The sequence below is a fragment of the Rhinolophus hipposideros genome (assembly GCF_964194185.1).
Source record: "Rhinolophus hipposideros genome assembly, chromosome: 1".
In the NCBI taxonomy this organism is placed as follows: Eukaryota; Metazoa; Chordata; class Mammalia; order Chiroptera; family Rhinolophidae; genus Rhinolophus; species Rhinolophus hipposideros.
This window is the reverse complement of record NC_138047.1, coordinates 84073331-84089124: the sequence shown is the minus strand read 5'-3', so window position 1 is coordinate 84089124 and position 15794 is coordinate 84073331. Positions and strand designations below refer to the sequence as shown.

General features: G+C 38.7%; 1 protein-coding gene across 5 annotated transcripts in view; it reads left to right on the top strand.

Moving 5' to 3' along the window:
- FAM114A1 (family with sequence similarity 114 member A1) overlaps positions 1 to 12528 on the top strand; it is a 132811-nt gene extending 120283 nt beyond the window's left edge. For 4 of the 5 annotated variants that reach the window (XM_081053101.1, XM_081053102.1, XM_081053103.1 and 1 more), the window contains exons 12-14: positions 1242 to 1314; positions 5498 to 5551; positions 7357 to 12526. In XM_081053101.1, coding sequence (XP_080909227.1) covers positions 1242 to 1314; positions 5498 to 5551; positions 7357 to 7458 — 229 coding nt within the window. In that variant the 3' untranslated portion in view covers positions 7459 to 12526. Of the gene's footprint in view, positions 1 to 1241; positions 1315 to 5497; positions 5552 to 7356 lie in introns of all 5 variants that reach the window. The other variant, XM_081053100.1, reaches the window with a different exon arrangement.
- Positions 12529 to 15794: the final 3266 nt, after the last annotated feature.

Here is a 15794-nt window from a genome sequence, read left to right as displayed (position 1 = left end):
TTGAGACACTTGAATTTGAATCCCAGCTCTGTCACTACTGCATGTCCTAACCAAGTTACTTAATCTTCTTAAATGTCAGTTTCTTCATCTATAAAACGGGAATAATAACGTAACCCATAAGGTCACTATGAGGATTAAATGCAATTATGCACCCGTAAGTGTTTCACATATCACCTCGATGGATGTTCATTATTATTTAAAAATGACCAAAAAGCTGGAGAAAATCCACTTGGCAAGAGTCTTACACCCCTTCACATGTGGAGCTCAAGACTGATATTTTCCTGCATGTGATTTTTTTGTTTGTTTGTTTGTTTGTTTTTTGTTTGTTTTTTTAAATTAGTTTCAGGTGTACAAAACAATGTAATATTTAAACATTTATCATTTATATCCCTCACACAGTGATAACCCCCCACCCCCATCTACTACCCCTCTGATATCACATTCAGCCATTACATGTCCACTGTCTCAATTCCTAATGATGTACTCCACTTCTTGTAACTATTTATATATATATAAACTTGTAGTTGACATTCATTATTGTTCAGCTTCAGCTTCAGGTGTACAGGGCAGTGATCAAGCATCTACCTCTTCCCTGAGGTGGTCTCCCTAATGCAACAAGTGTCCATCGGTACCCTACAAAATCTTTACAACATTATTGATTACATTCCCCAAATTGACTTCGTATCCCCATGGCAATCTTGTGGTTACTGATTGTGCTTTCTAATCCCCTCACCTTCCCCCTTATCCCCACCCTCACTCCCATCTAGCAACCCTCAGTTTTTCCTCTATGTCTCTGAGACTGTTTCTGATTAGTTCATTCATTTATTCTTTTCTTTAGGTTCCACATATAAGTGAGATCATATGGTATTTGTCTTTTTCTGTCTGACTTATTTCACTTAGCATAATGTTCTCTAGGTCGATCCATATTGTTGCAATTGGTAAGATTTCATTCTTCTTTATGTCTGCGTAATACTCCGTTGTATAAATGTACCACAGTTCCTGCGTGTGGTTTTGACTCCAAAGGGTGGTAGGCTGAGTCAGACGATTGTTCTTTAATGAAGAACTTAAACTGTTTGTGAATCATGGGAGATTATTGAGAAAAACATTTCTACAGAGCATCTTCAAGCTGTGTGCCATTCTTTTAAGTGGAGAACTGTATTTATATCAATAATTGTCTTGATGGTTAAATTATTTTACTTCATTGAAAATCCCAAACCACTTTTTTTTTTTTTTAATTTCAGATTAACTACTGCAATGTGCAATGAAGTGGCCTCCTTATCAAAGAAGTTTACGAATTCCTTAACCACTGTTGGGGTAAGATTATAATACTATCCTTTTTTCACCTTTCTAAGGGAGAGGGTTCTATGAGGGGCTCTGAGGAAAAGTGGAGGATGCAGTGCCTTTTTTGGTAGCTCCACAAAATAGAAGCTCCGCTGTGACATTTACTAAAACCAGCCCAAGAGCACGTTCTCTGACAGGCAGCGTAGAGCTCGCAGCTAACTGCGTTCCAGCCCTGGTGCTGCCATCTCAGTTACCTGAGATGTTGGATGGGTTTTCACACTGCTCTGGGCCTTGTTTTCTGTATTTGCTTTTTAAGTATCAAATGAAGGTCCCTTCCATTACTTAATATCTGGGATATGTAATCCAAGAGTCTCTCTTAAAACAATGAATTTTGAATATTCACATTCACTGTTGCCCTGGGAACCTATTTGATAAGCCACCCAAGATGAAAAGTTTCTTTGCTTTATTGTTACACTTCAACTTTAACCAAAAGAAAAAATTTCACCGATTGTCATCAGTGTTTCTGTTGTCAAGGTAATGACTTGGAAAGGCTCATCATTCATTTGGAGGTGTGGCTTCTGCTTCTTTTCTTTAAAAATTTGTCATATTATATAACCCTACCTTAGTGGTATCGGAGAAGGCAAGTAGAAAATACTCATTTTTAACCTTTCCGATTTTTCTTTTGAAGCTCAAGATGCAAGGGTGGATGATTCTTTTCATGAGAAACAGCAGATTTTTCTTCCTATTTTATTTAGTGTTTTAGGGTAAACATGTATTAGTTTCCTAGTGCTGCTGTAACGAGTACCACAAACTGGTGACTTAAACACAGAAATCTATTGTCTCATAGTTGTAGAGGCTAGGTGTCTGAGAGCCAGGTGTTGGCAGAGCCATGCTTGCTCTGAAGCCTTTAGGAGAGGATCCTTCCAGGCCTCTTCCAGCTTCTGGTAGCCTCAGGCATTCTTTGGCTTTTGGCAGCATAACTGTAACCTTTTTCTCCCTCTTTACATTATCCTATCTCTGTGCATATCTATGTCTGGATTTCCCTCTTCTTATAAGGACAGTCACATTGGTTTCGGGTATGACCAGTATGACCTCATCTTAAGGAGTGACATCTGCAATGACCCTGTCTCCAAAAAAGGTCACCTCTGATGTCCCAGAGGTTAGGGACTTCAACATATCTGTCTGAGGGACACAATTCAACTCATAACAGGAAGTCACAGAAACAAGCTCTAAATAATTTAGACAGAAAAAGGACTTTATTTAAATGCAGTGGAGGAATGTGAACCGCTGTAGCGCCCCAGCACCAGAGCTCCTGTGTTGCCATTAATGGGACTCAACTAACGCAATTCTCAATTCTTTCCATTCAGGTTTTGGGTTCTTGGGTGAGAAGGTTTGAAAGGCAGTGTGTGTGTGTGTGTGTGGGGGGGGTATCATATAGCCATCCTGGTATCACCAGTAGAGACTAGAGACAGAATCATATTATATAGACCTACCTGGCTGCTAGGGTGCACCTCCCCGACCCCCAAACCCCAGCAAAGGGCTGTTCTGAAAAACATTGAAAATGATTGTGGGCCTGTCAGGAAATATGTGTCTCCCATACTTCTGTGATTCAGTTAATAAGGGGTGAGCTACATACTATCTATTCGTCCAGCTGCCAAGGAATCTGGTTTACTTCTCTTATTTGGTAAAACATCAGCTTTTATATTTGCCTAATTTGAGGCCTTCAGCAATAGAGCTTCAGTGTACGTAAGGGGGAGGTGGAAGCTCATTGATAGGACAGGCTCAATAAAATTAATTTATGTGCTCAGTGTTGTCTAAGTTAGCTGACACCCATGGACTTTGGTGTAAGTGCTAGCCATACAGAGAGGTGTGAGGTCTAATCAGGCCTCGGTGACTCAGCTTCCCATGCCTCTACTGGACCCTCTTCTCACTCTTTCCAAAGTTCACTAGGTGAGAAACCGAGCCCCAGAGGTGAGAACTGATTCACCCAGGACTTGCAATTGATCGCTCAACTCCCAGCGAGCTGCCCTTCAGACACAGCAGGCAGCCAAATGTTCGGTTCTCTGTGGTTATCTAGTGACAAGGGTGTATATGTGTGCATGTATGTGTGTTGTATATTTTATGTGATTCATATTAAGCATTAATTTATTTACACTAGTGGGCAATATTCGTGGTACTGCTCTCCTTTCCTTTCAACATGTTGTATTCCAGCACAGGGCTTCTCAAAGCTTAATGTACAAGGAAATCACCTGCACATCTTGTAAAAATGCAGATTCTGATTCAGTAGGTCTGCGATGAGGACTGACCTTCCACATTTCTAACAAGCTCCCAGGGTGATAACAATGTTCCTAACCCACAGGCTGCATTTTGAGTAGCAAAGCTTTAGTAGACGGGTATTGTACTTGAATTCGTGCATGTATACAGTTGACCCTTGAACAACCTGGGATTGAACTGCGCAAGTCCAATTACACGCAAATTTTTTTTTAATAAATACTGTGTGTTTTCCTTATGATTTTCTTAATAACATTTTCTTTTCTCTAGCTTATTGTATTGTAAGAGCACAGTATATACTACATATAACATATAAAATATGTGTTAATCAAGGGTCTATGTTATTGGCAAGGCTTCTGGCCAACAGGAGGCTATTAGGAGTTAAGTTTTTGGGAAGTCAAAAGTGTTATGCAGATTTTTGACTACAGGGGAGGAGGGGTCAGTGCCCCTAACCCCCACGTAGTTCAAGAATTAATTGTATATTCACATGTGTAGAAATGTTTGTGTGCACCAAATCAGGAAGACACAGTTCTTATTCTGAAGAAAGAAAATGCTAAATCTAAGTCGCGTTTATTGAAATGCCATCTTGCCCCAACAATCCTCCTCATTTTGTACTGTGATGAATCATTTACATCAAGTCATTGTTTCTGTTCTCTAAAATAGCCATTTTTCATAACTGGAAGTTAATGAGTGTGTATCGCTCTCCAGGCTCTATTAAAATTGCTTGCACATCTCATTGAGTCTGAAAACCTCATTTCGATTATATTTTAGAGGTTTATTGATAATCAAATAAACATGAGCGCAAATACCATAATGGATTTTCTGGTTACGTACTGAAATGACTGGGTTTTTAAAGATTTTGTTTTCCCCAAGACTCCATTATGGTTTCCCTGGTAAGACAATACTTCACCCTCAGTAGTGTAATGTCAATGAAAAGGGGCTGCTTGGGAAAGATGTATTTCATTTATGTACTTTTGTTTACCATAAAGTCTTCTGGGTACATGAGGGAAACCAGCTGATTAAGATTGCCCTCTCTCTTTCCAGGCCCTTTAATTATTTATTGTCTAAGAATAGATTGAACATTTTAGATAGAGAAGACTTCTGATGGATAGACCCCTAGTGGGAATAATAACGATGATACTAACACTAGCTCTCGTTTTTTTCATACCTACTTTATATCAGGCTTTGTAATCTGTGCTTTATATATACTCATGTTTTGCAAACTGGGATCTGCAGACCTTTTTTTTTTTTTGCAAGTTATATTTAAGAATGTTGTAATTTTGCTACCAATCTGGAAGGCACACCATATACCCAAGTACCCAAGTTTGCATTTAGAATGAGAAGGGGGAAAAAAAAAAAAGACTAACAAACAGCTGGGACGGGGGTAGGGAGTAAGGTACCTAACTCACCTGTAAAATTTAAGCATCCCTACCAAGAAAGACAAAGAAACAACTTCAATCATCTAGATAGTAATTTTAATGCAATATTTCTAAAAATCAAGATGAATGCAAAAGTATCATGATGATGAACAAAATATCAAAATTTTATGTAAAAATAGGATCTGACTCTGCATGTGTACAACTCAGCCTCACTCACCTCACTCTAATCCCAGACCTGCTACAAGCTTTAAATAGTTAGACAGGTTTGAGTTTAAATTTCTAGCTATGTGACCTTGAACAAGTTACTCAACCTTCCTGATTCCTATTTTCTCATCTTTAAATTAGGCCTTTCGTGGTACCTCCCTCCCTCCTAGGATTTCTGTCAAAATTAAATGAGCTACTATAGGGGAAGCAGCATATATGAAGCTTGGTCTAGAGTAAGCATTCCACTTCTCCTCCCCTTCCTCGCTCAGTAATCCCTCAACAAAGCCAGTGTATGACATTTTATGTAGCAAGCCTTGTAGAATAAGAACCTAATCTGTCACTTTCATCCTTCCATTCCACAGAGCAACAAGAAGGCCGAAGTCCTTAACCCCATGATCAGTAGTGTACTGTTAGAGGTAAGTGGCCCTGGAGAGAAAATGCTTCTCAATCAAAGCAAATGTTAGGGCTACGATTTTTTATTTAATTTTTTTTTCTTTTTTTTGGTTTTTCTCTCAGGCAGTTAATGTTAGTGCAATTCTACATCTTATCATCAACAGTCTTTTTTTGAGTACATTTGTGGAGCACAACCAGCTGTAAACCCTCTCGTGAAGCAACAATACCTCATTTTCAAGAATTCCTGATTATAAAGAGAAATGCTAAGCTTGCACATTAATTTCCGTCGCTGTTTTCTCTGGCAGAAGCAGATTTTTGCTGCCAAGTTTGACACCAGATTTAGCATTGTGATTATTGGCTGCCATAAGGGATTCTTGCTCAATGGTGATTTTTCTTAAAAATGGGCACTTCCCTCCATTTACAATACCCTTTGGTTTAGCTGGGTCTGAGCTCCATCTGGCAAAATAACAAGTAGACTGTTGAGCCTCTGCCTGTTCAGTGACCAGAGGCGCCATACTCTGCAACCACTTGCTCTATGGCCTGTCCACTCAGCAGGACTTTATAGCATAGAATGGAAGCTGCCCTGACACTACTGTGTCTTTACCGGAGCATGACATGAGAGAAGAAAAGAGTCCCACAAACATTCTTGAGTCATCAGGCACTGTATTCTACCTGTGGTTGGTGGAGGAAGACCTTCCATTAGGGGCCACACTGTAAGAAACTGGCATATCTATAGCCACAGGGCACCCAGCTAAAGCCACAAGATGCTAACAAGCTAAGTTTGCACATGGCCACTGAATATACACCAGCTTTTTACAGTCTGAAGTAGCTGTCATTTGCAAAATTTGAAAATTACCGAACTTCTTGGAGGGCTACCTGTATATTTATAGCAGTGTGTTTAAGAGTCATGCCTTACTGTTAAGGAAGACTACCAAGGTATAAAAGTAACAAAGTGGTGGCACCAAGTGTTATTGTACAGGTCACAGTCACACCGTGGGATGGAGTCGACCAGGCATGTAGTCGCAGGTTCTGGAGGGACAGACACAGTTAAGAGGAAACCCAGAGACAGAAGAACAAAAGACTCTCTCCCCTGGCCACCCAGAAGGCATTAGCAGATTAATTTATCACCTCAGTCATGAAGAATATGAGGTCAGATGTTTATCCATTCTCCCACTGGAAGTTTTCTCATGCTGTGGTTACCTGAAATTTTAAATGACCCCTCCCTCTAATACTGTATGTTAGAGCACCATAGAATATGAGCGGCAACGTGATATATACAAACCAAGGAGAAGGTACTAACGCACATGGCAGGATTCAAGGTTGTTCAAGGTTTGCCATGAATAACGCCACAATAATAATACCTCCACTTAGCTTTATGTAGACCGTTCTTGTTTATTCAGCTATAGGTGAGGACAAACTAGAGCCTGCTGCATACTATGCTTTTGTGTTATTTCGGGGCAGTGGGGTTGATCTAGGAAGAGGATAGTTCAGACCGGACCTACTGGGTCATGAGTACACACACACTGATGTGCCCTGAAAACCTATAGAAATGGCTTGCCTCATTCTGAGTGAATTCTTCTCTCTGTTACCGTAGAAAATTAAGAGCTGGACACACTCCATCCAAAGGAATGTGTTTACATCTTCTCTAAGCACCAATATTACAAGAAATTTACATTATTATATATTACATTACATTATTTACATTAATAATGTAAAAATTACATTATGTATTTTGGGGCTTGATGAGAGGGAACGTTATCAAATTGGAAGAACTGTCAAGACTGAACTATGGAAATAACCCTTCAACCACATTGTTCTCCTCTCTTAGGGCTGCAATAGCACGACATACATACAGGACGCCTTCCAGCTGCTGTTGCCAGTTCTGCAGGTTTCACATATCCAGGCCAGTTGTTCAGAAGCACAGCCATGAGCTGGCCAGACTCCATCTCATTAAAGGAAACAACCGGCTACATTGCTTTGATATATTTTTCACTGAAGGTGATGTTTTCTACGCGTCTGGCTGCAAACACCCCTTTGACAACACTACAAGCAATTTTGCACAGACAGTATTGAGAATGCAAGTTCAAAGAGAATATCATTTCTCTTAATGTATATGGTTGGTTTACAATAGTTGTATTTTCTTTGTGTTAATTTAAATTTACCCAGCTTTGTATTGATAATTTCCTTTAATCTGAAATTCATTCACAAATGCTCACTGCCATTTTCCTGGTACAAGCATGCTATATTTAGAAATTCATGGGAAGACCCTACCTAGACTTTTTTTTTTAACTCTGAATTTCTACCTTTAAAATTTCCATTCTTACAGTATTACTTTAAATCAATTCTCATACTGAACTTAGTTTTGTTGCATAAATGCCATGGGCAAAGATAATACTACTTATAGATTTACTTGTTATGGTTAAAGAGGAACATAATGATCTATTTATAGCCATTCATTCTTGAAAAGCATTTATTGAGCTCCTACTCGATGCTCACAATAGAGTAGCATGACCTCACCCCAATCAAGATAGATATTCTGATAGAGGGTTTATAATAATTCTTAAACTGCTTTAAAATACTAATAAATTTTCTATACCTTAAAAATTTGCAGAACAAGGTGAATTAGTCGTGTTTAATATGTTCTACCCTTCAATTTATTATATTTTTCCACACTCCTTAAACTGTTTTATTCCAAACTTTATACGAGGTCAGACAATTAAGTTGGCAAACTTTCCACTGTGCGCTTACACAATGGAAAGCTCTTAAACTTAATTTTAATATATGGGCTGAAAATATATATGGAAATGGGTACTAAAGAGTATTTAGTTTAAAATTGACTTCTTATGACCATAAATACATGATAGCCTAATTACAAAGCTTGGAAGTATTTATATAGAAAAAGGGATTTCAACACAGTAGACCCCCAGGACTGCATTTTAAAATCTAGTACAGTTGAGTCACACTATTTTATGAATTATGCAGATCATACTCATTCGGAGTAAGTGTCATCATTGCTTCTAAAGGGCAGAAAATACTGATGTGTAGGTTGGCTAACGGGCCTATTGATCCTTGAGCGGATTCATGCACAGGAAACCCTGTAGCAAGGAGAGGCATTTTCAACGGGCACTTCGTCTCCTGAGCTCCAGATGCTCATTCTGGGTGGGGATAATATGTAATACTGCTATTTCAGAGCCCATCGACACCCCTATAAGCACTGTCACAAGACGCCTTGCCCAGTGGCTCTCTCCAGGACAAATGCAGCCTATACTTTTGCAAGTGTGAAAAATTACTCCTTCGTATTTGCTTTTATTCCTCTAATAGAGTAGACTGTCTTTGTTCCATACAGGCAAAGTAGGGATATTTTATGAGACTGACGCGCTACCTACTGCGCTAACGAGGCACCTAAAAGTAGGGATATTTTAATATCTTGTAGCATTTCATTTGTCTGTGTCCTGTATTTCATTTGTGTGTATCCTGAAACGGCCACATGGAAAACATACAAACAATTTATTTACAATCTGGGGAAAAAATTATCTGAGGAATCAGTTAAAGAGGCTTTTTTTTTTTCTACTTGCTTTTTGATTACCTGAAATGTTTCTGTTATTAAGTCTAGAGAACTATTAACTAATGAAAATGTTACATCTACCTCTTTAGAAATTTTGGACTTTTTATGTATAGAGCAGAGGAAAGGACTTAGATTTATAATTTCTTCACATCAGATTTTTGCACATCAGATAAATTTATAGACCTTAACTGCAAATATAAAAGAAACCAATAGTTTCAAAGAAGCTGGATACCCAGAATTAGACTTGAAGCTTAATTGAATGCATTTAGTGCATAGCAAAATTTAAACCATAAAATAGAATAGCAATCTGTAAAAGAATAAGAGACATAATTATTCTTTTAAAATGGGGGACATTATTTACATTGCATTTTCAGGCCTTTTTACAATAGAATATTGAAGATTGCCAGGTGACAACATAAACTGAGATGATTCCCGGGGCCTAGCTCCATGGTCTGTGAATTACATTGTTTAAGAGAGAATACTCACTTAAAATATATCTGCCCTCCAGGATTGCTCTCTTTCAATACTGTTTTTCACCATCACTTTTAAATAATTGTTCCTTTGCTTTGCTTTAAAAGCTGGCAAAGCACAGGATCCAGATTTAGGCAAAATGTCAATGAATGATTTAGTAGGCTTACTTTGGAAGGTTTTTATTCCTTCAATAATCCTCTACATAAATTGGGTTCATTTCACTCTGTGCAATTACCCTGAACAAGCATGCCAGATTTTTCTTACATCAAGTGCAAAATAAGTTCTAGTCTAAATAATGAACGAAGTCCTGTGCCTGTGCCTTATTAAATAAAAAGCATCAAAAGCATTTCAAATTCAAAGCAAAATGTGTCTAAGAGAAATTCCTTTGGGGTGTTGATACACATACCATTAGAGGGCAAGATTGAGTCCCAAATCTTAAAACAGAGGCCTAAGCTTAAATATTCTCTCCCACTGAGAACAGAAGTCTCTCTTTTCCCTGTGTTTCACACTAGGCCGCACGTCAAGTTCATGGTTAAATAAGGGTGTGTGACTAGCTGAGGCAGTGGCAGGACTGAGCTACTGAGTCCCTTACACCAACTAAGGAACCATGAAAGAAGCATCAGCCTTCAGCAGGCTAAAGGAAAGTGCTAAGTATAGGGTAGATGTCTGAATCCAGAAATGAGAGCGTTTCTGTGCTTTGTAGAAGTCAGACAGCCCAGGTACTCCCATATCTGGGAAGTCACCTTCTGCACAGCCCAGCCATGCTCGGCTTAAGCTAAGATTGGAAAAGCAGGGAGATTCCAATCACAGCCACCCCAGAGATCCAAGACAACATCTTAGGGAAGCAATTTAGCAAAAATATAAAATAAACATGTTTCTCTTCTTTCCTAAATGTGTATGTGTGTGTGTGTGCACGCGTGTGTGTGCACGCATGTGCTGAACAGAGGGGTGCGTCGTGATACATAACTTGAATCTGTTTAATTTTATAAAAGCATTTATTCTTCAGGCTCAAGCTAATTTTTATAATGTAAAATTTGCCCTTTGATCTTCCTCTTAAACATGTCCTACATTTTTATATTCAGATCCGAGGTTTAAGTTGATTTCTTAAATTCTTGTGTTTGTAAAGGCACACATCACAAGAGATATACTGAAAATCCATCTTAGAAGTGCAGTTTTGCCCTGGTTTTATAGTCAATTAGAATTCAAAAAGCCATAGGAGTAGATTCAGACCAGCCGTTCATCACATAAAAGAAAAAAAATCCACCCTGGTTTCTCTTCAGATCGCATATCTCTTTCTGCCTTTTACTAAAGAAAAAAAATCCTGTGGTTAACCATTCTGTCGTTTTTCAAGATATCTTGTAATTTATTCACGTTTATGTTCATTTTCTGTATGTTCATCTATAATAGAAATAGCAATTCAATATCTGCTATTAAACAAAGAAACCATGCTGCTCTCTTTTTTTTCCTTTGAGCATTTTACCTTTAGCGATGATTAAATTATTACAACCCAACAATAAGAAAGGTATTGATGATGTTTCTGATCTCTCTGGTGTGTAGAGTCATTGTAGACTAGGAATAGAGGCTGATTTGGAGTGTCAGCATTTTGTGTTAGGATTGAAGCTACCTTTACCTTTGTCTGGATCAAAGAGTATTTTTCTCTGCATCAGCTGCCAGCCAAAAAGTAATAGGATTATATCTGCCTGTGGTCACTGCTGACTCACTTGACAGGCCTGCTTCTTCTATTAGACTCAAAGGGATTCTATATTGCAAAAGAATAATATGTGCATTTCTTATATGCATTCACTGAGTACAGAAGTTTATGGTGACTGAGAGGTGCTCTGTCTCCCTGCCCTGAGTTTCACCACTAGGCTTCTAGAGCTGCCATTTGGAAGAAAAAAACCAGCGTAGAAGCCAAGGCCAGATGGATGAAATCTTGGCAGGAAACAAAGCTAAGCCTCTGCCTTTGAGTCTTTGCCATCTTTATCCTTTTTCTCTCTCATGATTTTTTTTTTTTGACAGTCATTAAGTGCCTCTGTTCCAGGATCAGCTTTTCAAGTCCTGCCTCTCGTTTCCATATCTTTTCTTCCCTTTCTCTTTCTCTACATTTATATTATCCTTTCTCCATTTATCTCACCAGAAAACAATCCATCTAAAAGACTTCAATAATAATAATTGATATGTAGTTACTATGTGCTGGGAATTGTACTGAGTGTTTTATATGCATTATCCCATTTAATTTCCATAATTACCCAATTGGGTAGATATTATTATAATTGCCACTGCACAAATGAGAACATTGAGACCCAGAGAAATTATATAACTCACCTAATGTTATACAACTAGTAAAATAGAGCCAGGATTCAAACACAGGTCATGTGACTTGACTAGCTAGCATTTTAAACTATTACATAGAGCCTCCTAACTAAAGAGAAATGTAACATGTTCTTTTTAGAGGCATCTGAACACTTATATGTTTAGCTCTCTTTATGCTGTGAGGTAGGTTTATAGTTGAAAGACTTGGTTATCAGCTCTTGTTGTTTCCATGCAACTGAGAACAAGCTGGGACTAAAGAGATCCAGAATGGAGCCATACTAGGTTATTGGGCCCCTGTGTTGTTCTCACTGCAGGCGTTTTCACTGTTTCGTAGACGTTTACATTAAGCAGCTTTCTAGTCCTCATCAACACAGCATCCTGTCTCACAGGTGCCTTTGCTATTCCTAAAATGGCTTCATTTCTTCCTCCCACTCCCACTGGTACCAGGGAAGACCCTTTGTAAATTACTACCCTCCCTAAAAATCCTTAACCTTCTACTACCTGCCTGGAACAGGAAGCTTTTTATACTTTCCTTGCCTTGAAGATTATCGGCTTGTCTAGGCAGCCTTTCAGCAGGATCTTCAGTACTAGATGCTGTGAGTTAGTGATAAATGTTTTAAAGATGTATTAAACAATGCCTTCTTGTCCCTGAACTTGGCTCTGTTCATTATTAAGCCCAAGAAATGACGGCAGTGGTGGTGGTGGTGGTGGTGATAGGGGTGGTGATGGTGATGATGGTGGTGATGGTGGTGATGGTGGCGTTAATGGTGATTGGTGGTGGTGGTGTACTCACTTAATTGGGTACTTACTATCAAACGAAAAACTCAACTTCCTTGGCTGAAAGCCTTTTGAAAAGGAAGGTTTAATTGAGCCATAAAGGACCAGGTCCTGGGGCATGGGAAAGGCAACATGTCCACTGCCCTGGAGTTGACAGGCTTTTTTATACGTCAAGTAGGGGGAAGCAAGAACATAAGTTGTTTTGACAGAATTTACATTGACTATAGATAAAGGGTGGCAGGATAAAGGATAAAGCAAGAGCAGTTCTGGGATAAGTGCAGAGTCTGTAAGGAAGAAGTGGTTGCTCCTTTGGATTGGCTGTGGGCAAGTCTGCAGAGTTCATACCTAACCAAGAAGCAGAGGCTCCTGGGGTATGGTGGTGCCTCGCTATTCTCTTAGAAAATCACAGAAATGGCTACCTGGAAGTTAATTCAAAGTTCGAACATACACTTAGGAATATGAGCAGTCTTTTGTCAGACTGCCTTGCAGTTAACTGATTAACCTTTTCTTGGCACTTCCTCTGACCCTCTGGTCTGCTGTAATTTAATTTAGGACATCTCAGAATTTTCTCCTTGTCATTATTATGTTCCAGATACTTAACCTCCATGATCTCATTTAATCCCCAGTGTCAACCTTATGAGAGAACTACTGTTATCATACCCATTTTACAGATGAAAAATGAAGCTCAGAGAGATTAAATAATCTGCCTAAGGTTATCTAAGTAATAATTGGAAGAGGTAGGATTTACAACCAGGGAGTATGAAAAATGCTAGACAGAGCCCACCAACAAGCGGCTACCTGATCATAAAAAGGAAAAGTTGCTCATTTTCCCTTGGGTGGAGTTCTCTGCCAGAGAAATACATGGGCTCTTCTCTCTCTATCCTGTGGTGTCAGGCAGAGACAAATTGCTCCACAAAACTCCCTGTCAGAGCATTAACCACATTTTTCCTGCTCCCAAGAGAAAGTGGATAGTCTGTATGTCCCATTCTCCCTTACGTTATAAACCTCCTGTCGAGCAATCCATTTCTCAGTAAAAACTATGATTGCCTTTTGACACTTCTGCAACAAAGCTCTATCTTTGGAAAAAATTCCACGGCTAGGAAATGTGATAAAGGATAAGAAACCAAATGATGAACTTCAGGGCAGAAAGACTGTGGCCATTTGTCAGAAAGAGTTATTTGGTCCTAGAGGGCATCTTAGTCAGGGATATGCGGGATACTTTTCTTCCAGACAGACTCACAGCCCCCTCACCCCCCATTTCTTTTACATCTTATTCAAAAGCCACTTTTTCAATGAGGTCTCAAATTGCAATCCTCCCAATATTTAAAATTCCTTTTGCCTGCTTTGTTTTTTTTCTCCCTAGGATGTATTGCTATCCAATATCCTTTGTATCTTAATAATTTGTTTATTATCTGACTTGTAAGTGCAGGGATAGGACATAAGACAGGGAATTTGTTTTTGTCTGTTACCATATTCCCAGCACTCACAACAGTGCTTGGCGCATAGTAGGTGCTCCGTAATTATTCGTTGAATTAACAAATGCCACTGAACAATCTGTAAATACTGAATGAGAGAATGGAAATAACTGTTTTATAGGGTAATTAATTGTGGAAACTATCCAGTTGAATTATATTATGAAACCGTAACTATAGAAATAATTGCATCCTTTTTAATAGTTTTTGGTGTTTTCATATAAATAGGTATGATTTGGGAGCTTCGAAATGCATAAACTTTTTTCCATTAAAGTAAGTGGAATTTACATTTTTTTATTGAGAAAAATTCAATCTATGAGGGATTTTTCAAGACTTTTCATCCGGCTGGGGTAGACTATGGTGAAAAATTAGAACCACCTCAGTAAGTAATTGTGGTATGCTAATACTATGGAATAGTACGCAACAGTTAAAAAAGAATAAAAAGAATATGTCTGATCAGTTTGGGTTACTGTAACAAATATACCATAAACTAGGTGGTTTAAACAGGAAACATTTATTTCGTCAGTTCCGAAAGCAGGGAAATCCAAGATCAAGGTGCCAGCAGATCCACTGTCAGGTGAGAGCTCATTTCCTGGTTTGCAGATGGCTGTCTTCTCACTGCATCCTCACATGGCAGTGATCAGAGAGGGAGGGAGCAAGCTCTCTTCTTATAAGGGCACTAATCCTATTTGTGAGGGCTCCACCCTCATGACCTAAGCACCACCCAAAGGCACTGCCTCCAAATACCATCACATTGCAGGTTAGGCTTCAACGTTTGAATTTGTGGGGGACACAAACTTTCAGTCCATAGCAAGATGGAATAGATCTTTGTACTATCAGAGCCCAAAGTGTATCACTGATTGTAAATAAAAAGCTACAGGATGGTACAGGTAGTATTAATATATTTATCTAAAATAACACATGCACACACACAAGTACACACACACAGACACACGCCCCCATTGAAGAAGATCTGGAAAAATACATACAAAACTATTAACAATGCTTGTGAATGGGTAGAAAGGGTTGTGATAGGGTAGCGGAGAACATGAGGAGTTGTCAGAGTAATCTAAGGAGATCCAGTGTAATTTGTAACATCTAGATGTTTTTATAATGAAAATGTATTAATGGATGATTTATGTGATGACATTTTCAAAAATCAAAACAAGAAGCAAAAGAAAAATGCTTCTAACCAGGGAGATAAGAGAATAGGGTACTGCCAAATACTTCAAGTGTAAAATACACAGATTATTTTTCAATAAAAGAGCCAGAGTTTGAAGGAGAACATTTAAATGATTTGGAGTTCCTTGTCATCAATGTTCCTATAAGGTTCTCAGACAATTTTGATGACTACAAATCTCTCCTTGTTCTCCTCAGAAAGGCCCAAAACAAGTATTTCAAATGCATAGTTTGTGAAGACCGATACAATGATATACACAGTAAAATTTGTCATTTCCTTCTCATTGGAGGAGGACTCCAACTTCCTTAGCCAGATAGTCTCTAAGCTTTCTACTAAACCTGAACAGCTCTGGGGTACATAATGACTACAGAAGCAATTTCAGAAACTTCTGGAGGGAAACATCATGCAAATGACTAAGTCTGTGGTTCAGAGTTATTAGCTTGATGCATATCATATTTGCAAGAGGCAGTTTACAATCTGCTCATGTT